Below are 25,715 nucleotides of genomic sequence, written 5' to 3'. Positions count from 1 at the left end.
TGCGCAGAAGTCACGCCTGCTCCGAAACTTGCCCATAATGTCATTTTCTATCTCCCCTCCCCTCAAAGGACAAGTAGGGATTGGTATCACCCGAACGACGGCAAGCGCCGAGGGCCTAAATGAGCTCATCGCTTCCGTTTGCTTTGAAATACCGTATTTGCCAGCATATAAAACGACTGGGCGTATAAGACGACCCCCCCACTTGGAGGCATGTTTTTCAGGGCAAAAAAGTCATCTTATTCGCCGGCAAATATGGTAGTAATGCCCTTCGGTTTGCAGGGGGCACCCGGGGCGTTTATGAACTTTATAAATGAAGTGTTGCGGGAATACCTGAACAAGGGGGTGGTGGTGTACCTGGATGACATCATTTTCTATTCAAAAGATCTAGAGTCTCAAGTGCCCTTGGCACGAAAGGTGCTGATGACATATCAGCACAAGCTGTACACCAAGCTATCAAAGTGCAAGTTCCACCAGACAGAACTCGACTATTTGGGGTTTCGGGTGTCCGGGAAGGGATTCGCGATGGACCCAGCCAAGATTCAAGCGGTGTTAGACTGGGAACCCCCGAGAACACGCAAACAGCTCCAATCGTTCCTCGGGTTCGCAAATTTCTATAGGGGGTTCAGACAGGGGTTCACCCAGGTGATGCTGACCTTAACCGCTCTCCTAAAGACAAAGGGGAAGGGGCCGGAAGCCAAAAAAACGGGGGCAAAACTCCCGTGGACCCCTAGCTGCCAAGCTGCGTTTAATGAACTCAAGAGACTGTTCACTAGTGAGCCCGTGTTAGCCCATCTGAACGAACTAAAACCCTTTGTGGTTCAATGCGATGCCTCCGATGTGGCCGTCGGAGCCATATTAATGCAGAAAGATGAAGAGGGGAGGCTTTGACCGTGCGCCTACATCTCGCGCAAGTTCTCCCATGAGAAGCGCAATTGGTCGGTCTGGGACAAAGAGGCGTTCGCTGTAACGTCTGCTCTAAAAACCTGGAGGTTCTGGTTAGAAGGGGCCAGGGTGCCGTTCAAAATCTGGACAGACCACAAGAACCTGGAAGCCCTAACAGGCCGGAGAAAATTAACAGCCAAACAACTCCGGTGGGCAGGGTTCTTTGCGAAATTTGACTTTGTGCTCAAGCACATCCCGGGCTCCAAAAACTTCTTGGCCGATGCTCTCTCACTCTTGCCCCAGCACGAGAGCCAGAAGGAGGAGGTCATAGACTCAATCATCCCTCCTTCCGCTGTGGCTGGGGGGGTGACCACCCGATCTGGAAAGAAAACCGGGCGACCGGAACTGTGGGGGGGCAGCAGACTCATCGAAGAGACGGAAAAAGAGGGAGAGGGGAGGCCAGATGGCATACTGAAGGGAGAGGGGAGGTTTTGGTACTACGAAGGAAAATTTTATGTGCCAAAGTCCCTCCGTTCAGAAGTCCTGCAGCATTGTCACTGCAGCAAACTGGCTGGCCACTTCGGCTATGTAAAGACACTACATTTAGTAAATCGCCAATTCTGGTGGCCTCAAATGAAAAAAGACATCTCTGAATTTGTGGGATCGTGCCCCATCTGCATCATGGCCAAGCGGGGGGGGGGGGAAGCCCCCGGGATTACTGCACCCTATCCCCACCGCTAACCGACCTTGGTCAGTGTTGTCAATGGAATTTATAGTAGAGCTTCCAGTGTCCCAGGGAAAAACAGTAGTTCTAGTGGTAGTAGACACCTTTTCCAAGCAGGCGCATTTTATTCCTTGTAAACAATTACCAACAGCTAAGAAACTAGCCTATTTGTTTTTCCATCACGTGGTTAGACTCCACTCATTCCCCGACAAGGTCATTAGCGACCGCGGGCCACAATTCGTTGCCAACTTCTGGCGGGAGTTTGTCAAAATGGCAGGGATAGAGCAAGGTCTGAGTTCCACCTACCACCCTCAGACTGACGGACAGACGGAACTCGTAAACAGTCTTCTCAAACAATGCCTGAACATAAGAGAAGCCATGTTGGATCAGGCCAACGGCCCATCCAGTCCAACACTCTGTGTCACACAGTGGCAAAAAAATTTATATATACACACGCACTGTGGCTAATAGCCACTGATGGACCTCTGCTCCATATTTTTATCTAAACCCCTCTTGAAGGTGGCTATACTTGTGGCCGCCACCACCTCCTGTGGCAGTGAATTCCACATGTTAATCACCCTTTGGGTGAAGAAGTACTTCCTTTTATCTGTTTAACCTGTCTGCTCAGCAATTTCATCGAATGCCCACAAGTTCTTGTATTGTGAGAAAGGGAGAAAAGTACTTCTTTCTCTACTTTCTCCATCCCACGCATTAACTTGTAAACCTCTATCATGTCACCCCACAGTCGACGTTTCTCCAAGCTAAAGAGCCCCAAGCATTTCAACCTTTCTTCATAGGGAAAGTGCTCCAGCCCTTTAATCATTCTAGTTGCCCTTTTCTGGACTTTCTCCAATGCTATAATATCCTTTTTGAGGTGCGGCAACCAGAAATGCACACAGTACTCCAAAAGAGACCGCACCATCGATTTATACAGGAGCATTATGATACTGCCTGATTTGTTTTCAATTCCCTTCCTAATAATTCCCAGCATGGCGTTGGCCTTTTTTATTGCAAACGCACACTGTCTTGACATTTTCAGTGAGTTATCTACCACGACCCCAAGATCTCTCTCTTGGTCAGTCTCTGCCAGTTCACACCCCATCAACTTGTATTTGTAGCTGGGATTCTTAGCCCCAATGTGCATTACTTTGCACTTGGCCACATTGAACCGCATCTGCCACATTGACGCCCACTCACCCAGCCTCAACAGATCCCTTTGGAGTTCTTCACAATCCTCTCTGGTTCTCACCACCCTGAACAATTTAGTGCCATCCGCAAACTTGGCCACTTCACTGCTCACTCCCAACTCTAAATCATTTATGAACAAGTTAAAGAGCATGGGACCCAGTACCGAGCCCTGCGGCACCCCACTGCTTACCGTCCTCCACTGCGAAGACTGCCCATTTATACTCACTCTCTGCTTCCTATTACTCAGCCAGTTTTTTACTTCATGACTCTCAAGCTTTCTAAGGAGCCTTTGATGAGGAACTTTATCAAAAGCTTTCTGGAAGTCAAGGTAAACAACATCTATCGGTCTCCTTTGTTCACATGTTTGTTCACCCCCTCAAAGAAATGTAATAGGTTAGTGAGGCAAGATCTTCCCTTGCAGAACCCATGCTGAGTCATAAGAACATAAGAACCCTTTTTTGTTATTTTTATCATCTTTGGCCAGCCTAAGCTAATACTAAGCTTTAGCTTTCCTAACTTTTTCTCTACAAGCATTGGTGATTTGTTTATATTCATCCTTGGTTATAAGGCCCTCCTTCCAATTCTTAAAGGAGTCTTTTTTATTTCTCAAGAGCTGTTTATGGAGCCACTTCGGCTTCTTTAGGCTTTTTCCATTTTTTCTTCTCATAGGAAACGTCTGTGATTGTACTTTCAGTATTTCGCTTTTAAGAAACTCCTAGCCCTCCTGAACCCTCTTCCTCCTAAGTATTTCTGACCATGGGATTTTACCCAGCAAAGTTCTAAGTTTATCAAAGTTTGCCCTTCTGAAGTCTAGTCTATTAGTCTGACTGTGTATAGCTTTTCCCTTCCCTAAGACTGTAAATTCCAAAATCACATGGTCACTACTGCCCAGGGTGCTCACTATTTCCACTTCTTCAATCAATTCTTCCTTGTTGCTGAGAATCAAATCCAAGATAGCAGATCCCCTTGTTTCCTTCTTTACTTTCTGGAAAAGGAAGTTGTCAGCAAGACAAGTCAGGAATCTATTTGACTTTTCATTTTTAGCAGAGTTGGACTTCCAACAGATGTCCGGGTAATTGAAATCTCCCATGATCACTGTATCCCTTTTCTTGGAGAACTTCGCAATCTGCTATAGAAGTATCTCATCCGAGTCCTCTGCCTGACTTGATGGTCTATTAGCAGACCCCCACCATAATATCACTGTTATTTCTTACTCCTTTTATTTTTACCCAGAGACTCTCAACTGAGCTGCCATGCTCAGATTCACATATTTCCTCACAAGTATATACCTCCTTCATATATACTGCTATGCCTCTGCCCTTTCTCATTTGCCTGTCCCTTTTAAATAAGTTGTACCCCTGAATCCTAATATTCTAGTTGTGAATGTCATCCCACCAAGTTTTAGTAAGGCCTGTTATGTCATAGTCTCCTTCCTTTATTAGGACTTCCGGGGGCTGGAAAATGGAGAGCTGAACTACCCTCATAAGGGAGGCAGCTAGAACCTCTGTGTGTGGGGTAGAGAAAGCAATCTAATGCCTACTACCTACTTTTCTTATTCAGAGAATAGTCCAAGATATGCTTGGGAAACTTGGAGGAGATTTCCTTTGGCGGAAAGGGCGCTCCGGAGGGGGCACCTTTGAAGCTTTGAAAAGTTTCCGGTGACTAGTGCATTACATCGTCTGCACAGGGTCTCCAGAGTCATTAAATTGACTTAAACTCACCAGGATCCAGCACCTCTATACTATAAATCTCTCGGCTTGACTTCGCGAACGAAGATTTAAGAAAGGTGCAGTAGTCCACGTCTGCTGCAGGCTCGCTGGTGGCTGACAAGACCAATGCGGGACAGGCAGGTCTGGCCACAGTGGCTGCAGGGAAAAGTCTGATTTGGGGTTGGTGCTGTAGCAGTACGATTCTTCCTCGATCTCCTTTTGTCCTCAAGACCACCTATGCGTGCGTTCTCAAAGGAAGAGACAGCCTGGTGGATGGTGTGCCTCCATGCTTTGCGATCTGAGGCTAGGTCAGACCACTGATGATGGTTAATGCAACAGGTACCAAGGGATTTCTTCAAGGAGTCCTTGTACCTCTTCTTTGGTGCCCCTCTATTTTGATGGCCGGTGGAAAGTTCGCCATACAGGGCAATCTTAGGAAGGCGGTGGTTTTCCATCCTGGAGATATGCCCTGCCCAGCGCAGCTGCGTCTTCAACAGCAATGCCTCGATGCTTGTAACCTCTGCTCGCTTGAGGACTTCAGTGTTGGTCACAAAGTCACTCCAGTGGATGTTGAGGATGGTGTGAAGGCAGCGCTAATGAAAGCGCTCAAGGAGTCGCAGATGATGACGGTATAATACCCACGATTCGGAGCCGTAGATGAGGGTTGTCATCACAACCGCTTTGTAAACATTGATCTTTGTGCCTTTTTTCAGATGCTTGTTGCTCCACAAGCATCTGCTTTCATGCAGTCGGCCAAAGGCACGGTTTGCCTTTACCAGTATATTGTCAATCTCCTTGTCGATCTTGGTGTCTGAGGAGATGATGCACCCCAGGTAACTGAACTGCTGGACTGTCTTCAAAACTGATTCAACCACAGTGATGCAAGGAGGGTGATAATCTTCCTGGGGTGCAGGCTGGTGGAGAACTTCTGTCTTCTTCAGACTAACTTGTAGGCCGAATAGCTTGGCAGCCTCTGCAAAGCAGGACATCATATGCTGCAGAGCTGATACCGAGTGGGAGACAAGTGCAGCATCATCAGCAAACAGTAGCTCTCGGATAAGTTTTTCCATTGTCTTGGAGTGGGCCTTTAGTCGCCTCAGGTTGAACAGGCTGCCATCGGTGCAATAGCGGATGTAGACACCATCGTCATCATCTAAATCTACTGCGGCTCTTTGAAGCATCATGCTAAAGAAGATTGTAAAGAGAGTTGGCGTGAGAACACAGCCTTGCTTTACACCTGTGCCTATTGGGAAGGGCTTTGAGAGATCATTGCAGTGTCTAACTTGGCCTCGCTGGTCTTCATGTAGCTGGATGATCATACTGAGGAACCTTGGGGGACATCCTAAACGTTCCAAGATTTGCCACAGGCCATTCCTGCTAACGGTATCAAAAGCTTTGGTAAGGTCGACAAAAGTCACATATAGACCCTTGTTCTGTTCCCTGCATTTCTCTTGAAGCTGCCTGAGAACAAATACCATGTCGGTGGTGCTCCTGTTAACTCTGAAGCCGCACTGGCTCTCTGGGAGGAGTTCTTCTGCAATGGTGGGCACCAGTCTCTTCAGGAGTATTCTAGCAAGGATTTTGCCTGCGATGGAGAGCAGGGTTATCCCTCGGTAGTTGAAGCAATCTGACTTTCCCCCTTTGTTCTTATGTATAGTAATGATGATTGCATCGCAAAAGTCCTGTGGTAGTTTGCCTTGTTCCCAGCAGGTGACAAGTACTTTGTGAAGTGTGCTATGTAGTACTATGCCCCCATGCTTCCAGATCTCTGGTGGGATTCCATCAACTCCCGCTGCCTTGCCACTTTTCAGTTGTTTGATGGCTTTAACAGTCTCTTCTAGGGTGGGGATCTCATCCAACTTTGTTTTCACTGGTTGAAGTGGGGTGAGGTGGATTGCTGAATCTTGAACTACGCGATTGGCACTGAAGAGAACCTGAAAATACTCCGACCACCGGTTCAGTATGGATGCCTTGTCTGTGAGGAGCACTTGGCCGTCTGCACTACGCAAGGGACTCTGAGCCTGATATGATGGACCATATACTGCCTTCAGGGCTTCGTAGAACCCTCTTAAATCACCAGTGTCTGCACACAGATGGGTTCTCTCTGCAAGCTTGGTCCACCACTCGTTCTGAATGTCTCAAAGCTTACGCTGGAGGTTGCTACATACAGCGTGAAAGGTTGTTTTTTTCCCGGGACAGGAGGGCTGGGAAAGATGTGCTTGGTAGGCAGATCTCTTTTTCGCTAGTAATTCTTGGATCTCTTGATTGTTCTCGTCAAACCAGTCCTTGTTCTTCCTTGTGGAGAACCCGAGGACTTCTTCAGAGATCAACAGGATGGTAGTTTTTAGGTGTTCCCAGAGTGCTTCTGGAGAAGGGTCTGTGGGGCAACTGGGGTCCTCAAATCTTGACTGGAGTTTTGCCTGGAAGGCAGCTTTAACTTCGGCTGACTGAAGGCTGCCAACAGAGCCTCACAGAGCTATTAAAAACAAGGGGGAAGGGCCCCGAGGCGAAAAGACTGGGGGCCCGCCTAAACTGGACACCGAAATGCCAAGAGGCGTTTGACAGGCTCAAGCGATTATTTACTAGTGAGCTGATTGAAGGTTGCCAACCTGAAACTTCCTCTGGGGCATACCGCCTCTCCTGGGTGTAGATTTAAAGTGAAGACAGAGATAGCAGCGTACAATACGATGATCCGTATTACTTGGGTGTGTAAGACATCTCGAAGGTCTCTCTGGCGCACCAGAATGTAGTCAATAAGGTGCCAATGCTTGGACCATGGGTGCATCCAGACTGGGGAGCCAAAAGAAATTTTTAAAGACAATGATGGGAGATATTTAGCAGTGGAAGTAACATTAAATGCAAAAAAACCACTGCTGCTGGGACTATGTGCACCAAATGGTGCGAAAGACTCTTTCTTTAAAGAAATAATGCAACAGCTTGACCAATTGCCATATGAACCAATTATGATAATGAGAGATTTTAATAATACAATTAAAAATACTTTGGCTAGATTGGGGAAGAAAAAAAATAATAAGGAAGGGAAACTGCCAAAATCTTTCTTTGAATTAGTCAAACAAAAAAACTTGGAGGATTTATGGAGGAAGTTCAACTCTGAGGTATGGGACTATACCTTTTTCTCAGCAAGAAATAACACTTTTTTCAAGAATTTATATGATATGGTGTACAAACTACTTAGGACTTATAACTAAAAAAATAGAGATTCTTCCTAAAGTAAGAGCAGACCACAACCCATTAATGTGGTCAACAAAGTCGATTAAAAAAACCAGAAGGTGGAAGTTAAATGAAGATCTACTGCAAAACAAAGAAACAGTGACGTCTCTAGAAAAAGAAACTAAAGCTTTTTTCAAATAAATGAAACTGAGGACATGGACTTTTTAACGGTATGGGAAGCATATAAAGTAGTGATGAGAGGTGTTTTAATTATATTGAATAATAAAGATTAAAAAACAAAAGAAAAACAAATGTTAGACATTCAAAATAGAATTAAGAAAAAGGAAATGGAATTAAGAAAAAGACCTGGGAAGAAAAAAATTATTAGGGAGATTACAATGCTACAGACACAATTGGAACATCTGTTAAAGAAGTAGAGTGGAACTTGAAAAGACTGCAACAGAAATCTTTTGACGGAGCAAATAAACCTGGTAAATATTTGGCTTGGCAATTGAAAAAAAAAGAAAAGAGAAGTTAAAATTATAAGCAAAATAAAGGTTGGTGGAAAAGAAATTGTAGATCAAGAAGGAATAAAAAGGGAATACTACGCCAAATTGTTTAAAAAGATTGAAAATAAGTTGGAGGTATATTTGCAAAGAATTAATGTGATTCCATTGACAGAAAACATGGAAAAAATTTTAAATGATCCAATAGAAAAAATGGAAATTGAAGCAGCAATAAATGCAATGAAAATGGGGAAAGCACCTGGTGCAGATGGATTTACAGCAAAATTTTAAGTCCTCAGAGAAGGGTTAACACCCAAACTGCATGAATTGATGAATATTATAAGAATGGAGGGGAAAGTACCGAATATGTGGAAAGAAGCGGTAATTTCTTTGATTCCAAAGGAAGATAAAGATGTCACTAGACCAATTTCATTGTTAAGTGTGGATTATAAAATATATACGAGAATACTAGCAGAGAGACTTAATTTTTGGGTTAAAACAATTTTATTGGTAACATATGGTAATAAATCTATCTTACATCTTTAATAACTTCTTTTATCTATCCCATATATTACTTTCTACCCATCCCTCCCCCCGTTACTTGACCCCCGCCGGTGTTATTTACTTAAAATGCTAATACTTAAAGGCACCCTTAACTATTAAAACAAACATTTATATTCTTTTTTCTAAAACTTAATCATTATCAAAAATTGTACAATGTCCTTTTATTTCCCACTTTTTCTACATATCTTCTAAACTTTTTCCACTCCGTCTTAAAAACTTCTAAATCATAGTCTCTTAATATTCTTGTTAATTTGTCCATTTCACTCCATGTCATAACTTTTATAATCCAATCCCATTTCTCTGGTATTTTTTCTTGCTTCCACAACTGCGCATATAATGTCCTAGCAGCTGAAAGCAACTACCAAATTACAGTTCTATCTTCTTTTGGAAATTTTTCCATTTGTAATCTTAACAGAAAAGTCTCTGCAACTTTCTTAAATTCATATCCCAAGATCTTAGAAATTTCTTGCTGAATCATCTGCGAATACTTTTTTGCTCTTTCACAAGTCCACCACATATAGTAGAAAGAACCTTCATGTTTTTTACATTTCCAACATCTGTCTGGCATCTTATTGTTCATCTTTGCCAATTTTTTAGGAGTCATATATCATCTATACATCATTTTATAACAGTTCTCTTTAATACTATGATACGTCGAAAGCTTCATAGAATTCTTCCACAAGTATTCCCAAGTTTCCATCTGTCAGAACTTGTGCTTTTCATGCTTGCTAAGCTGGGCAATGTTAGCCTAACTGACTCCATCTTGTAAGTTGATACTAACCCTATGTACTCTTAGCTAGGCCACTAATCAAAGCGCTTTGCATTTCAAACAAACTGTAGCCATGGAAGGAATGACAGATAGCCTCTGGGAGTCATTTGCAGGTGTCCTTTGAAGACAGCCGCTCAGGACATCACAGCAGGACTCCTTCCTCCCTTTTCTGATAACAGACTCTGGGAACAGACAAGTGTCTCTGGAAGTGTGAGAACCAGCTTTATTGTTTCTGTAACAACTGCATAAAGTTGTAACCATTGCTAACCCCTTCCTATTACTCAGCCAGTTTTTGATCCACAAGAGGACCTGTCCTTTTACTCCATGACTCTCAAGCTTTCTAAGGAGCCTTTGATGAGGAACTTTATCAAAAGCTTTCTGGAAGTCTAGGTAAACAACATCTATCGGGTCTCCTTTGTCCACATGTTTGTTCACCCCCTCAAAGAAATGTAGCAGGTTAGTGAGGCATGATCTTCCCCTACAGAACCCATGCTGAGTCTTCCTCAATAACTCGTGTTCATCAATGTGCCTACTCATTCTGTCCTTGATAATGGTTTCTACCAACTTCCCCGGTATTGAAGTCAGACTGACTGGCCTGTAATTTCCCGGATCTCCTCTGGAACCCTTTTTAAAGATGGGGGTGACATTTGCTACCTTCCAGTCCTCAGGAACGGAGGCAGATTTCAATGAAAGATTACAGATTTTTGTTAGAAGATCCACAAGTTCAGAGTTCTTTCAGAACTCTCGGATGTATGCCATCCAGACCCGGTGACTTATTAGTTTTTAATTTGTCTGTTAGTTGTAGGACCTCCTCTTTTGTCACCTCACTCTGACTCAGGTCTTTCAACACCCCTTCCAACATTAGTGGTTCAGGGACAGTTCGAGTACCTAGTAATGCCATTTGGGCTCCAAGGGGCACCGGGGGTGTTTATGAACTTTATAAATGAAGTGCTAAGAGATTAGCTGTACAAGGGGGTGGTGGTGTACCTGGATGACATCATTATTTATTCCAAGGACCTGGAGTCCCATGTGCCTCTAGTCAGAAAAGTGTTAACCACCTTGTACCAAAACAAACTGTACGCTAAGCTGGCCAAGTGCGAGTTCCACTAAACGGAACTAGATTACCTAGGGTTTCGGGTGTCGGGGGAGGGATTAGCGATGGACCCAGCCAAAATCCAAGCCGTGCTAGACTGGGAGCCACCCCGAACCCGACGGCAGCTACAATCTTTCCTGGGGTTCGCAAATTTTTACCGCGGGTTCATAAAGGGGTTCGCCCGGGTCATGCTACCCCTCACGGAACTCCTCAAGACCAAGGGGAAGGGGGAGGAGGCCAAAAAACCCGGGGCCCGCTTAGAGTGGTCGCTCGAGTGCCAAGGCGCGTTCGATGAACTGAAGCGGCTGTTCACCAGTGAGCCCGTGCTAGCCCACCCCAATGAACTTAAGCCGTTCGTGGTACAATGTGACACTTCCGACGTCGCTGTAGGAGCCATATTGATGCAGAAAGACGAGGAGGGTGGGCTAAGGCCCTGCGCATACATCTCCCGCAAATTCTCAAACGAGCAGCGGAACTGGTCAGTGTGGGATAAGGAGGCGTTCGCGGTTACATTCGCCCTAAAAACCTGGCGATCATGGCTGGAGGGGGCCCGGGTCCCTTTTGAAATATGGACAGACCATAAGAACCTTGAAGCACTAACAGGCCGGCGTAAATTCACCGCCAAACAAATTCGGTGGGTGGGATTTTTCGCCAAATTTGACTTTGTATTGAAGCACATCCCCGGCACCAAGAATTTTTTAGCCGACGCGCTCTCCCGCTTGCCCCAGCATGACAGCCAGAGAGAGGAAGTGATCGATTCACTCATTCCCCCCTCCCAAGTAGCGGGTGGAGTCACCACTCAATCCGGGAAAAAGACCGGGCCTCCAGAGCCAGAGAAGAAGGAACAATTTGTGCGGCAGGCAGAAGCAGAAGGTGGAGAGAGGCCCGAGGGTCTAGAGAAGGGGGAGGGGGGACTCTGGTATTATAACGGAAAGATCTATGTGCCAAAGAGCCTAAGGGGAGAGGTCCTGGCACAATGCCACTCCAGCCGCCTGGCGGGGCATTTCAGCTATGTGAAAACACTGCACTTGTTAACTGGGCAGTTTTGGTGGCCACAGCTGAAAAGAGATGTGTCAGAATTCGTGAGCTCATGTCCCACTTGCATCATGGCCAAACGAAGGGGGGGAAACCGCCTGGGCTCTTGCACCCACTGCCCACCGCGACGAGGCCCTGGGCGGTAGTATCGATGGACTTTATAGTGGAACTGCTGCCCTCCCAGGGGAAAACAGTAATCCTAGTGGTGGTAGATACCTTCTCCAAGCAGGCCCACTTTATCCCATGTAAAAAACTACCCACCGCGAAGAAATTGGCCCATTTATTCTTCCACCACGTGGTCCGCCTCCACTCATTCCCTAATAAGGTGATTAGCGACCGCGGGCCGCAGTTTGTTGCCAACTTCTGGCGGGAGTTTTGTAAAATCACTGGCATGGAACAGGAGCTCAGCTCTGTTTACCACCCGCAGACGGATGGACAGACAGAGAGGGTGAACGGGCTACTGGAACAGTACCTTAGGTGCTATGTCAACTACCAAGAGACCAATTGGGTCGAGCTCCTGCCCTTCGCCGAGTATGGGTACAATAATAGCCTCCATAGCTCCACCAAGTCCTCCCCTTTCCAGATAGTCAATGGGTATGAGGACAAGCCCTTCCCGCTATTAACCATGCCAGCAGGGGCACCCGAACCAACGTCGTGCCAGCAATGGTGGGAGGGGATTCGCAAGGGGTGGAGGGTGATACAGGACAACCTGGAGAGTGCAAAAGAGGAGTACAAAAAACACTTTGATCGAAAACACTCCCCCCAATGGACGTTCAAAGAGAAGGAGAAGGTATTCCTCTCAACTAAAAACCTCCCATTACCACAGACTTCCCGAAAGCTAGCATACAAATACGTAGGCCTGTTCAAGATAAAACGAGTGATCAATGAGGTAACAGTGGAACTGGAGCTGCCCAAACTGTTTAGTAAGATCCACCCTGTTTTTCATTGCAGCCTTCTTCGCAAAGATCCTGGAGCTACGTCTTGGCACCCTCGCCCTCCAGAGCCACCTCCTATTCGAGTGAAGGGCCAGAGCCACCATGAGGTGCAGGAAATCCTGGACTCCAGGGTCCAGCATGGGGTATTGTACTACCTGATCAGATGGAAGTACTTTCCTCCAAGCTGCGATGAGTGGGTCAAAGCCAGTGACGTGTCGGCCCCGCAATTGCTTAAGAAATTCCACCTACTGTACCCACACAAGCCCCGGGCGAGAGCTTAGGGGAGGCAGTATGTCAGAACTTGTGCTTTTCATGCTTGCTAAGCTGGGCAATGTTAGCCTAACTGACTCCATCTTGTAAGTTGATACTAACCCTATGTACTCTTAGCTAGGCCACTAATCAAAGCGCTTTGCATTTCAAACAAACTGTAGCCATGGAAGGAATGACAGATAGCCTCTGGGAGTCATTTGCAGGTGTCCTTTAAAGACAGCCGCTCAGGACATCACAGCAGGACTCCTTCCTCCCTTTTCTGATAACAGACTTTGGGAACAGACAAGTGTCTCTGGAAGTGTGAGAACCAGCTTTATTGTTTCTGTAACAACTGCATAAAGTTGTAACCATTGCTAACCCCGTTATCAGAGTTATTCTGTGCCTTCATGAACCTAGTTCTCAATAAACTCCTATACTTTGTAACAAAGTACTGGGCCTCGTTTGAAGTTCTTCAAGTTCTGACACCATCTATATGTCTTTATTTACATTAATTGCCCATTTAATCATTTGAGATTTCACTACTTCATCCTCCGTAGACCATTTTAAAAGTAATTTATATATTTTTGAAATTAATTTTTCATTGTCTCCAAGCAGAACTTTTTCCATTTCTGTTTGCTCTTTTCTTATTCCTTCAGTTTTAATATCATTTCCCACCAGACTCTTTATTTGTTGCATTTGGAACCAATCATATTTATTATTCAGCTCTTCAGCAGTTTTCAATTCTATTTTTCCACTTTGTATTTTTAAGAATTGATTATATGACAACCACTTTTCTTCACCTATCTCAGCCGTTATTTTTATTACTTCAACTGGCACTATCCATAACGGTCTTCTCTCATCTCCATATTTCTTATATTTCATGTATTTAGCAAGTTACTTCTTATATAATGATGAGAGAGAAAAACGTCCATCTTCTTTTTTCCATAATACAAATACGCATGCCAGCCAAATTTATTTCTGTGACCTTCCAGCACTAAGACTGTTTTGTTTAACAGTGTTATCCATTCTTTTATCCACACTAAACAAACTGCTTCCTGATATAATTTTGTTCGGTAGACTTAAACAATTTTTGATGAAGTTTACTAAAGAAGAGCAAGCAGGATTTCTTCCAAGGAGACAAATAAGAGATAATATTAGAACTGTTGCAAATATTGTAGAATATTATGAAAGACATCCTGAAAAAGAAGTGGTGCTATTTTTTGCGGATGCAGAGAAAGCTTTTGATAATTTAAATTGGGACTTTATGTTTGCGGTGATGGAAAAATTGAGATTGGGAGAGAATTTTATTAGAATGGTGAGAGCAATATATACTGAACAATGGGCAAGACTTTGTATTAATACATATTTAACGGAGTATATGATGATCAGCAAAGGAACAAGACAAGACTGCCAAAGGTCACCAAGTGAGTTTCACAGCTAAGCGAGGATTTGAACCCAGGCCTCCCAATTCCTAATCCACCACAGCCCCACATTAGTTAGTTAGTTGTTTGTTTAAACCTCCCTAGATTAGTATTGTTTAGAAAACATTAACTTGCTAAGTCCAACCCTTCACCTGAGATGCATCCATTTTGATAGGAAGGCGCAAACGACTCTGTTGTGTATGAGGACTCAAGTGAAGACTTATATGGCTCATTGGAGTCATTAGAACGAAGCTTGGGGACTTGGGAACAATGGGCAGCAGGATCCAAATCCCTACTGCCCTGCTCCAATCATGGCCCCCTGGCTAGTTTGAATGACCCAACAGCATGCTTGTGTGGGAACCCTGAGTTGTATATAGTTGGCCTCTTTGGCCCAGTTCTTCATTCTTTGAGTGCAGCCCTATACTATCCTGTACCTAATAAAGAGCTGAAGATCACTATCACCTCGCCTCTTCCATTGCATTGAACCCACTATATTATAGCGGCGACCAGAATGGGATCCGGATGAGCAAAGTACAGGACCAGTTGGCCTCGTCCAGTGCATCGAACTGCAGCGCCACCACAAAACCACCACCGCCACCCAACATGGCTACTGTTCCCAGACCGCACGGATACATTCTGGAGTTCAACCTCAACCACCCTGAGGACTGGGACACATGGGAGAAGCGGTTGAACTACTTCCTCCAATACTACAAAATCATGGATGAAGACCAGCAGAAGTTGCTCCTGCTGAGCATCTGTGGCATGGCGACTTTGCAGTTGGCTGAGAGCCTTATTTCGCCCACTACTCTCGAGGCAGCCACTTTCATGGAGAAGCTGACCAACCACTTCTCACCCAGGCCAACCTGCACGACCCGATGCATCGAATTCCACAAGCAGAACCAGAAGGCCAGGGAGGCCACTGCTGTTTTTCTCGTGGAACTCCGCCGCCTAGCCCTGGACTGCGGCTTTTCAAACACTGAGGAAGCCCTCCTCGACTGCTTGGTAACCGGCCTCTGGGACGAAAAGATGCAGCGGAAGCTGGCAGTCCATGAGGATCTTATGTTCACGAAGGCTGCAGCATATGAGAAATCACATAAGGAGCGATGCGCAACCGGGGTACACCAGGCCCTGAAATGCCAGCCACCATGTGCTATGGGGACTGCACCAGCTCAAGAGTGCACCAGCTGCAAGGAACCACATGAGCACCACTCCTGCTAATTCTGGGATGCCATCTGCCATCAGTGTGGGAAGAGGAAATAAGGAGCTAATAGCCCAACCATTCTCTCTGGAAGATACCACAGAATCCCCACAATCTTAGACGATGCCCTTGTAGTCAAGGAGTCATCGAAACGGTCCCTCATGTTCTTCTGGACTGTCCTTTCTATAGCAGTCCACGAGTAAAATACCTAGATGCTCTGCTCTCTGACCATCAAGGCCTTTCTGACAATGCCAAGGCCCGCTTTTTACTTCACGGGAAACACAACTTTGTTACTACTCACGTTGCTTGCTTTTTACAGGTTGCGATCCAAATCAGAGAGGCTTTTACTCATGCATAGCCCACAGCTATTTTACGTCATTTAAATTTTGCTGGTCTTTTATTATATCCATTCTGTCACTGTTGGTTTTAAGGTATACTGTATTTTTGTATTGATGCCAATAAAGGTCTATGTATGTATTAAGTGTGGGAAGACCGGACACCTGGCAAAGGTTTGCTGCTCCAAGCCAACCTGCCAGACAATGGGAGGAACCCCAAATCAACAAAATGACCACAAGGTTGCTGTCATGGAGGAACTACATGCCTTCACAGCAACAAGCGGCCAGGTATGCTAACTGTCCATGCCCTCCACAGAAAAATTTAAAACCACCGTCTTAATAGAGGGTGCTCCATGCAAAATGGAGGTGGACTCTGGGGCTGCCCATACCATCATTTTGGCCCAGACTCTCAGACAACTGTGCCGGGGGGGGGGGGGACCTTAGTTACACCCATCCCTAGTCATCGTGTGGGACTTCCAGAAAAGAGAGGTCACCGTACTAGGGGTACAAATTTTCTGGGTAAATTACAGACAGTTCTCAGGTACTCTACACTTGCTAGTGGTGGATGGGGATCTCAGTAGTTTGTTCGATCCACTGGGAATCAAGGTGACGGGCATCCACCAGACCCCCACAAGCATGGACTTTCAGCAAATTTGTGGGAAATTTCCATCCATGTTTGACGGGACCCTAGGAACATAGGAACAGCCTGCATCCCATCCCGACGGTGACAGGTAGTGGAGCCAGGGTAAAATACTCGCCTCCGTCACTGGTGTTATGCAACACCCGGTCCATAAATAATAAAACCTCTACCCTTCGGGAGTTCCTGTCTGAACGGGATATGGACCTGGCATACGTGACTGAGACCTGGGTGCGTGACGGGGAGACTGTAGCTCTCTCCCAGATGGCGCCCCCAGGATACTTGGTCTTTCACCAGTCACGGACTAGAGGGCGGGGGGGAGGGGTGGCTCTATTCATACGAGAGGCTTACTCCTTCCAGGCCCTCCCGGCCCCGGAGATTGAGGGTATTGAATGTGCCGGTCTGGCAAGGGATGTTGGGGAGGGGTTAGCGATCTGGCTGGTGTACCGACCGCCTAACGCACCAGCTAGCGCCTTACTGTCCCTACTGGAGGCTGCAGCAGGCTGGGCATTGGAGTATCCGAGGCTCTTGATCCTCAGTGACTTCAATGTCCACGCCGATGACGCAACCTCCAGACAGGCGACGGACCTGGTGTCATCCATGGTGACACTAGCACTCTCCCAAATTGTTACAACGCCCACTCACCAGGCGGGGCACATGTTAGACTTGATCTTCGCAGCGGGAGTTTTAGTGGACGATGTTACTGCTGAAGCAGTGCCATGGTCGGACCACTATGCCCTCAAGGCTCGTGTGGATGTCCCACCCCAAGCCCATTTAGGCGGCGAGCGTATTTTAGCTCGCCCGCGGAGTCAGATGGACCCAGAACGGTTCCTGACGGCTCTACGGGATCTCTGGCTCCCTGGCGATTCCTTAGATGACTTGCTAGAGTCTTGGAATGACAGGCTCTCCAGGGCCATCGATGAGATTGCACCTAGACATCCTCTGCGCCCCCGCCAAAAGTCGGCACCTGGTATAACCAGGAGTTGCAGCAATTAAAGAAAACAAAGAAAACATACTTTGCGGCTAAGATTGCATCTGCAACTTCGCACCCGGCACAACTGTTCAATACAATTCGGACCCTTACAACTCTGCCACAAGGCAGACCAAATTCTAAAGAATTGGAGATTGGCTGTGAGGCTTTTGTGAACTTTTTTGCAGATAAGGTCACATCGCTCCGCCACGACTTTCCCGCCATATTGGAGACAGTATGGGAACCTGAGGCTCCGTGCCTGTCTTCAGAGTGTGTCCTGGATGGTTTCAGCGCTCTCAGTCTGGAGGAAGTTGACAGGATTCTCGCATCTGCTCGCCCTACAACTTGCAATCTGGACTCTTGCCCCTCCTAGCTTATTAAAGCTTGCCAGAGAGAGCTCAAATTAATTTCTTGGAATGTAAATGGACTTAATTCACCATAAAAAAGGAAAGCAACTTTCCATTGGATTAAAAAACAGAAATAACAGTAATATAGTTTGTCTACAAAAAGTACATATCAAACAATTGGATTATAAATTTTTATGGAACAAGTCTCTTGGAGAATAATAATATAATAATAATAATAATAATAATTTTTTATTTCTATCCCGCCCTCCCCGCCGGGGCAGGCTCAGGGCGGCTCACAACATAAAACACACATTACATCAGTTATACTTATAAAATAGTTAAAACAATTACAGAATATTAAAATTAACATAACAGTATGGCGTTAAAACAGGTTTCAATAAATTTCAGAAGTAAAAACATTTCAGGAATAAAAGCATTTCTAGCAGCATATCTAGATTTGTAACAGTTTTTCGCTAGTTGAAGGCCATCTTGAAAAGGTGGGTCTTACAGGCCCTACGGAATCCCTCTAAACATCGTAGGGCCCTCACCTCCTCAGGGAGTTGGTTCCACAGTAATGGAGCAGTAATAGAGAAGGCCCGGTCCCGGGTGGCTTTCAGTCTGGCCTCCCTTGGCCCAGGGATATTCAACTGGTTTTTCCCAGATGACCTCAGTGCCCTCTGGGGCTCATATGGGGAGAGACGGTCCCTTAGGTAGGTAGGTCCTCGGCCATATAGGGCTTTAAAGGTAATAACCAGCACCTTGTAGCGAACTCGGTATGCCACTGGCAACCAGTGCAGTCCGCGCAGCCCCGGCTGTATGTGCTCCCACCTTGGGAGCCCCAACAACAGCCTAGCCGCCGCGTTCTGCACCAGCTGCAGCCGCCGAATTTGGCACAAGGGCAGCCCCATGTAGAGGGCGTTGCAGTAGTCCAGTCTCGAGGTGACCGTAGCATGGATCACTGTTGCTAGGTCGCGGCGCTCTAGGAAGGGGGCCAACTGCTTCGCCCGACGAAGATGAAAGAACGCGGACTTGGCAGCGGCCGCTATCTGTGCCTCCATTGATAATGAAGGCTCCAGAAGAACCCCCAGGCTCTTGACCTTGCGTGCCGCTTTAAGCTGCACACCGTCAAGGACTGGCAAGGGGATTTCCCCTCCCAGGGCACCGCGACCCAAGCACAGGACCTCTGTCTTCGTTGGATTCAACTTCAGCCCACTCAGTCTGAGCCAGCCTGCCACGGCTTGCAATGCTAGGTCCAGGCCTTCTGGGACGGAGCCAGGCCGGCCATCCATTAGCAGGTAGGGTTGGATGTCATCAGCATATTGATGGCACCCAAGTCCAAACCTCCGGGCAATCTGGGCAAGGGGGCGCATATAGATGTTAAATAACATCGGGGAGAGAACTGCCCCTTGTGGGACCCCACATACTAGTGGGTGCCTCCGGGACCGTTCCCCCCCAATGGCCACCCTTTGTCCCCGTCCTTCGAGGAAGGAGGAAAGCCACTGTAAGGCCAATCCCCCAATCCCCGTGTCGGCGAGCCGGCGGGCCAGTAACTGATGATCGACCGTATCAAATGCGGCCGACAGATCCAACAATATCAGCACAGCCACGCCGCCTCGATCCAGATGCCGCTGGAGGTCATCCACCAAGGCGACCAGCACTGTCTCCGTCCCATAACCCGGACGGAAGCCGGACTGGTGAGGGTCTAAGGCGGAAGTGTCATCCAAAAAACTCTGCAACTGTAACGCCACTGCCCTCTCTATAACCTTACCTAAAAATGGTAGGTTCGAGACCAGCCGGTAATTTGCCAATTCGGCCAGGTCTGCTGTACTCTTTTTCAGGAGAGGGCGGACCATGGCCTCTTTCAAAGATGTTGGAAATTGCCCTTCCAAGAGGGATCTATTTATGATATCCCGTATAGGATATCTAAGCTCCCTCTGGCAGGATTTGATTAGCCAGGAGGGGCATGGGTCAAGGTCGCAAGTTGTAGGGCGTACAGTTGAGAGAACTTCATCGACTTCCCCAAAACTAAGCGCGTCGAAGTGATCCAAGATAACACCAGAAGACAGGCACGGAGCCCCGGGTTCATCTACTGCATTCAATGTGGCAGGAAAGTCCTGGCGGAGTGACGAGATTTTATCTGCAAAAAATTTCGCAAAAGCCTCACAGCCTATTTCCAATTCTTTCATGTTTGGTCTGCCTTGAGGAGAAGAATTTTTTTCATTAGCTAAAGAAAAAAAAGGGAGTGGTTTTTTTATATTAAAAAAGAATTGGAGCCAAAACTGATTTTTAAAGACAATGAAGGCAGATATGTTGCAGTGGAGGTGTTTGTCAAGTCTGCAGATTCAATAATGAGTCAATGTAGATACAAAGAAGCTAGTTTATTGATACTGGATGCTTGTGGCCTAAGCCAGGGTTTGAAGAGACTAAAACCGTACAGTAAATACATTGCATATAAAGATCACTTCAAAAGCATTCCCAAGGGCAGGGAAATTGTGCAGGGGACATTCACACATAGATGTTACTAGTACATTCTCATGTTGATTAGGCGTAGTGGCCTTGATGTTTTACTAGGCTCCTACGACTCCCACAGGCCTGGGCTGAGAAGGTTCAGATAAGACTTTTCACACATCACTATTTCAAAGCAGGAAGAACTTCTAAGGAAAGGGAGGGGGAACAGTAGTGAGGCCCTAGCAGCATTTGGTTCTACCCAGCATACTCTCTGGTTGAGCCAGAGTTATATTCAGACTTGACAGTGTTTATGAATGAGAAAAAGACGTTGTTATTGGGATTATATGCCCCTAATGGGGAGAAAGATGCTTTTTAAAAAGACATTATGCAACAATTAGACCAAGTGACCTATGATCAAGTAATGTTAATGGGAGACTTCAATGGAACTATTAAGAACTCTTTGGACAGATCAGGAAACAAAAAGAATAAAGATGGCAAGCTGCCAAAGTCATTTTTTGAATTAACAAAGCAAGAAAGTCTGGAAGATGTATGGAAAAAGTTTAATCCTAATATGTGTGACTATACTTTTTTTTTCAGCAAGGCATAACTCCTTCTCAAGAATTGATATGGTATGGTCTACGAAAGATTTGGGACTTATCACTAACAAAATAGAGATTCTTCTGAAAATAGGTGCAGACCACAATCCATTAATGTGGTTAGTGAAAGAAAGGAAAAAGATGAGAAGATGGAGATTAAATGAAGACATTGCAAAAAGTAGAAATAGTGAAATCTCTTTAAAAAGAAACTAAAGCTTTTTTCCAAGTGAATGAAAATCAGGATGTTAAAATTCAGACCATATGGGATGTGTATAAAGCTGTTATGAGAGGAATACTAGTTACATTGAACAATAAAGATAAAAGAGCTAAAGAAAAACAATTGATGGACTTACAAACAGAAATAGGTAAAAAAGAAAATGAACTGAAAAAAAGACCAGGGAAAAAGAAAATATTGTGGGAGATTACAATTCTGCAGAACCAATTTAGACACGTATTGAATAAAGAGGTGGAGTGGAATTTAAAAAGGCTACAGCAGAAATCATTTGAGAGTGCTAATAAGCCAGGGAAATACTTGGCTTGGCAATTGAAGAAAAAAAGGGAGAAAAAAATCATAAATAGAATAAATAAAAAGAAATTGTAGATCAAGCTGGAATTAAAAGGGAATTTTATAAATTATACGCTAAATTATTTAGCGTATGGCACCCCACTGCTTACCGTCCTCCACTGCAAAGACTACCCATTTATTCTCACTCTCTACTTCCTATTAATTAGCCAGTTTTTGATCCACAAGAGGACCTGTCCTTTTACTCCATGACTCTCAAGCTTACTAAGGAGCCTTTGATGAGGAACTTTATCAAAAGCTTTCTGGAAGTCAAGGTAAACAATATCTATCGGGTCTCATTTGTCCACGTTTGTTCACCCCCTCAAAGAACTGTAACAGGTTAGTGAGGCAAGATCTTCCCTTACAGAACCCATGCTGAGTCTTCCTCAATAACTTGTGTTCATCAATGTGCCTACTCATTCTGTCCTTGATAATGGTTTCTACCAACTTTCCCAGTATTGAAGTCAGACTGACTGGCCTGTAATTTCCTGGGTCTCCTCTGGAACCCTTTTTAAAGATGGGGGTGACATTTGCTACCTTCCAGTCCTCAGGAACGGAGGCAGATTTCAATGAAAGATTACATATTCTTGTCAGGAGATAATGGCTTGGCAGGTGTCAACCCCTGCACAATGCAGGAAACTCAGAAATACCTACCCCTAAATTCACAGGTCCTTCCTTCCTTCCACCCTGAGGCTCTCAAACATCTGATGTTTATTCCATGTGGCTCTTACATTAAGCAAGTTTGGCCTCCCCCGTGCTAGTGCAACACTACAAAAAAGCAGTCCTGAGATGCTGTCACACATGACTGGATTCTTTCCCTGTGGTGTTTCACACAAGGACAACATATACATGCAACTGTTCCTTTAACCTACCCCTTGAAATCCTGGAGTGTTATGGTATCTCCCAGTAAACTCAGGAAGTTCTTGAATGCAAGACTCTCTTCATTATTTCCAAACAGTTCTTCTTCCTGGGTCTGCAAAGTTCACCAAACCAAAGACCAATGCTGTGAAAAGCTTGTTTGTTTTTTAACCATCCAGTCAGAGGACCCAGTTTAGGGTCAAAGAACATATTTCAGGTAAGATCCATTATAAGCTTTCTCAGTACTTTGATTTTTACTTAAATGCAGGCTGGAGGAAGGGCTGTAAATCTGCTCTGTCAAAATTGCCCCACCAAGCTACTTTCAACTACAAGGAGAAAGCTAGGCAGCTCAGTTTTTCTCCCCTGCGACAAACTTGTGGAACTCCCTGCCACAAGATGTGGTAAAGGATGCTGTCTTGAATGGATTTCACTGAAGGCTGGGCGAATGGATGGCACCTAGGTCTCCCCACAGTAGCTGGATGGGAGTCAGACGCTGAAGCCCTCTAGTGGTGGGGGCTGAGGAGGCGGGGAGGCCTGCCTGGAGGCATCAGGTGCGAAGAGAGGGGACTGGACTGGATTAACTGTTGATCTGGCCCAACATGATGGCTCTTCTGCTCCAAAGTAGCAGCTGCAGGAGGAGGCTGCTGAATGGGGGAAAGGCAGCAGGGAGGGGTAATACTCCCTCGAAGCTGTGGGCTCTTGTGAGCAAAAATTGTACTTTGTGAGCTCCTGCATACATTCGTTTGCTCTGGGGCCATTTTTTCTGAGCTAAGACAGAAATGTGTGAGCCAGAAGCTAAAACACCTGTGAGCTAGCTCACACTAACTCAGCTTATAGGAAACACTGATGCAGCCCCTCCCCCAAAGCAATTGGCCAATGAAATTTGCATACATCTGTTTTTAAGTAGATGTTAAAAAAACTAACAGGTCATCTGATCACAGATCTTCCATCCAATACTTAATTTCTCTGCTAAGGCTTGAAAAAGACCAATTCCCTTTGATGACTTTCTCACAATATGCACAGCTCACCCATGGCTGAAGTTTAAATGACCCAACAGGTTGTTTAAATCACAGAGATGTTAGCGAGGTGGGGGGTGGGGTAGGCTAATCCTATGGCCTTTCTTTCTTTCTTTCTTTCTTTCTTTCTTTCTTTCTTTCTTTCTTTCTTTCTTTCTTTCTTTCTTTCTTTCTTTCTTTCTCTCTCTCTCTCTCTCTCTCTCTCTCTCTCTCTCTCTCTCTCTCTCTCTCTAGGATTTGGCCTTGCACGGATAGCAGTGACACAGTTGGATGACAGACACATGGCTCCCACATTGCAAAACCTTCATGGCATTGGGCACTGCTAGCTTCCAAAAGGTCTGGGCATGCAGAAGGAAACCCACTGAAGATCTAACAGCATATTACACATCATTTGTGTGTCATTTTTGTCTGATCTTTTAAAACTGAAAAGCAGCAATGGGGAGATGCAACCTTGAATCAAAGAATCATAGAGTTGGAAGGGACCTCTAGGGTCATCTAGTCCAACCCCCTGCTCAGGTGTCTAACTGATGTGCTTCCACTGAGGAGAAGTTCTGCACAGCATTCCACATTGGCCTTTTGGTGTGTTCTGATGTCCCTACAGAACATAGGACAACTAATTATCATTTGCAGTCATTATCACAATAAATTGCATCAGATTACGTACTCGAGGCATAAACATCCTTTATTCTTAAAGTTACCTATATTAGATATTTATGTTCTCCCCCTCTTACACGATTCTCCCCATCTCCGTTTTTATCCTCACAGCCTTATGATAAGGCTGAGAGAACAGGCGACTGACCCAAAGTCACCCACAGTGAAGTTCCATGGCAGAACAGGGATTCGAACCCAAGCCTCTCAGAACACTCTAACCTTGAGCTGCAGTATCTTGAAAATATGCATTGATCATGGAGAACCTTGAGATCAACTAATACTTTGGACACAGAGAATCCATCAGACTATGGCAATATGTTACTACTTGCATGGTGGAGAAAAAATTGGGGGGTGGGGGGCCCTGGAATGTTATATCCATTGGAAACTGCTTTCCGACTGTGGGCCATTGTGCCTATGGACTTTATGACAGATCTTCCCCCCAGTAAAGGGAAAACTATGATTTTTGTAGTTGTGGATACATTTTCTAAGCAGGCCCATTTTGTACCATGTACACATGCCTTCAGCTAAAAAGCTGACTAAACTGTTCCTGCAGCATGTAGTCAGACTCCATTCTTTCCCAGAGAAAGTGATATTGGACAAAGGGTCGTGGCTAAATTTTGGAAAGAATTTTTGAAATGAACTGAGACTGAGAAGGATCTAAGTTCAACTTATCTTCCAGAAACTGATGGCTAATCAAAATGTGCTAATCAACTTTTGGAACAATTCCTCCACTGCTATATCAATTTTCAACAGGACAACTGGGTTGATTTATTACGGTTTGTTGAATATTGTTACAATAATAGTACATATGAACATATATATGAACATAGTATTCATAGTTCAATTAAAGCCAGCCCCTTCCAGATTGTCCAGCCCTTATCCAACCTGCCAGGAGGGTATGTAACCAAGGCAGAAGTGACTCAGCTGCATTAGAAGAAGGTGCTTGGAGCTGGGATAGAACTGCTGGTCAAGTGAGTGTTAATTATGCTTTTCCAAAACTTTTGGGGAGCATTACCTAGGATTGCAGTGTGAGACATTTGTGTGAGTGCTTGGAGCCTGCTGGAGAGGGGTTTCTGATTGCTTCTGTGTGTCTTTTGTGTGGCTGTTGCTGAAAGAGGAGGGCCTGTTTGCCTGGGGGTGATTGATGGCCCTGCCCTCTACTGTTGCTCTGACTGTTGAGTCAGAGGTGGGTGGGAACTTGAGCCTTTAAATTGCAAGGCTCCTCCTCACCAGAGGCATGAGCCTTTGGTGAGAGCCAAAGAGCTCTTGGCCTGTAGCACTTAACCTGGGGGGTCTAGCCTGGACATTCTGTAGGAAGGTGAGTAGTTCCTCACAAGTAGTCTCAAGAGGCAGATGGCAATAGAATTTGCAGGGAAGTCAAGATGAAGAGAACTACTTTTGAAATGGATTGCAGAAGCATGGCTGGTAAGGGAACTGAGGCAGGGATATCTAAATCTGTGGGATGTTTGTATTGCTACCTGAGGATAGTGACAATTACACTTGCAGCAAGTTGGTAGCCCTTCTGAAGGAGAAGATACAGGGATTGGAGGCATGATTGTCCACATGAGAGTGTATAAAGGAAGGTGAGGATTTTCTTGACAGAACCCAAGAAGTGCTCTTGAAAGGACAACAGGGGGAAGTGGAAGTGATATCTCAACAATTGGAAGAGAACCCAACAGAGGAGGAAGGTTCATGGGAAAATGTAACCTGCAGGAGCAGGAAAATCAAAGAAATGTTCTGAGCCTCTGCAACTCAGCAGTCCATTCCAGGATCTCCCTACAGATACTGATTCTGAATCATTGGAAGAAGGGCTACTTCACCAGCCTCCACAAAGCTTGAAGGAAGTTTCTC

General features: G+C 45.4%; 1 protein-coding gene across 1 annotated transcript in view; it reads right to left on the bottom strand.

Annotated features, from left to right (window-relative positions):
* Positions 1–25,715, bottom strand: part of RAP1GAP2 (RAP1 GTPase activating protein 2) — a 382,570-nt gene that overhangs the window by 77,757 nt on the left and 279,098 nt on the right. Inside the window, exon 11 of the mRNA XM_060259483.1 lies at positions 22,212–22,312. Coding sequence (XP_060115466.1) covers positions 22,212–22,312 — 101 coding nt within the window. The remainder of the gene's footprint in view (positions 1–22,211; positions 22,313–25,715) is intronic.

The sequence above is a fragment of the Heteronotia binoei genome, chromosome 18 (assembly GCF_032191835.1).
Source record: "Heteronotia binoei isolate CCM8104 ecotype False Entrance Well chromosome 18, APGP_CSIRO_Hbin_v1, whole genome shotgun sequence".
In the NCBI taxonomy this organism is placed as follows: Eukaryota; Metazoa; Chordata; class Lepidosauria; order Squamata; family Gekkonidae; genus Heteronotia; species Heteronotia binoei.
The sequence above is the reverse complement of the archived record's forward strand: the minus strand, read 5'-3'. Positions and strand labels throughout refer to the sequence as shown.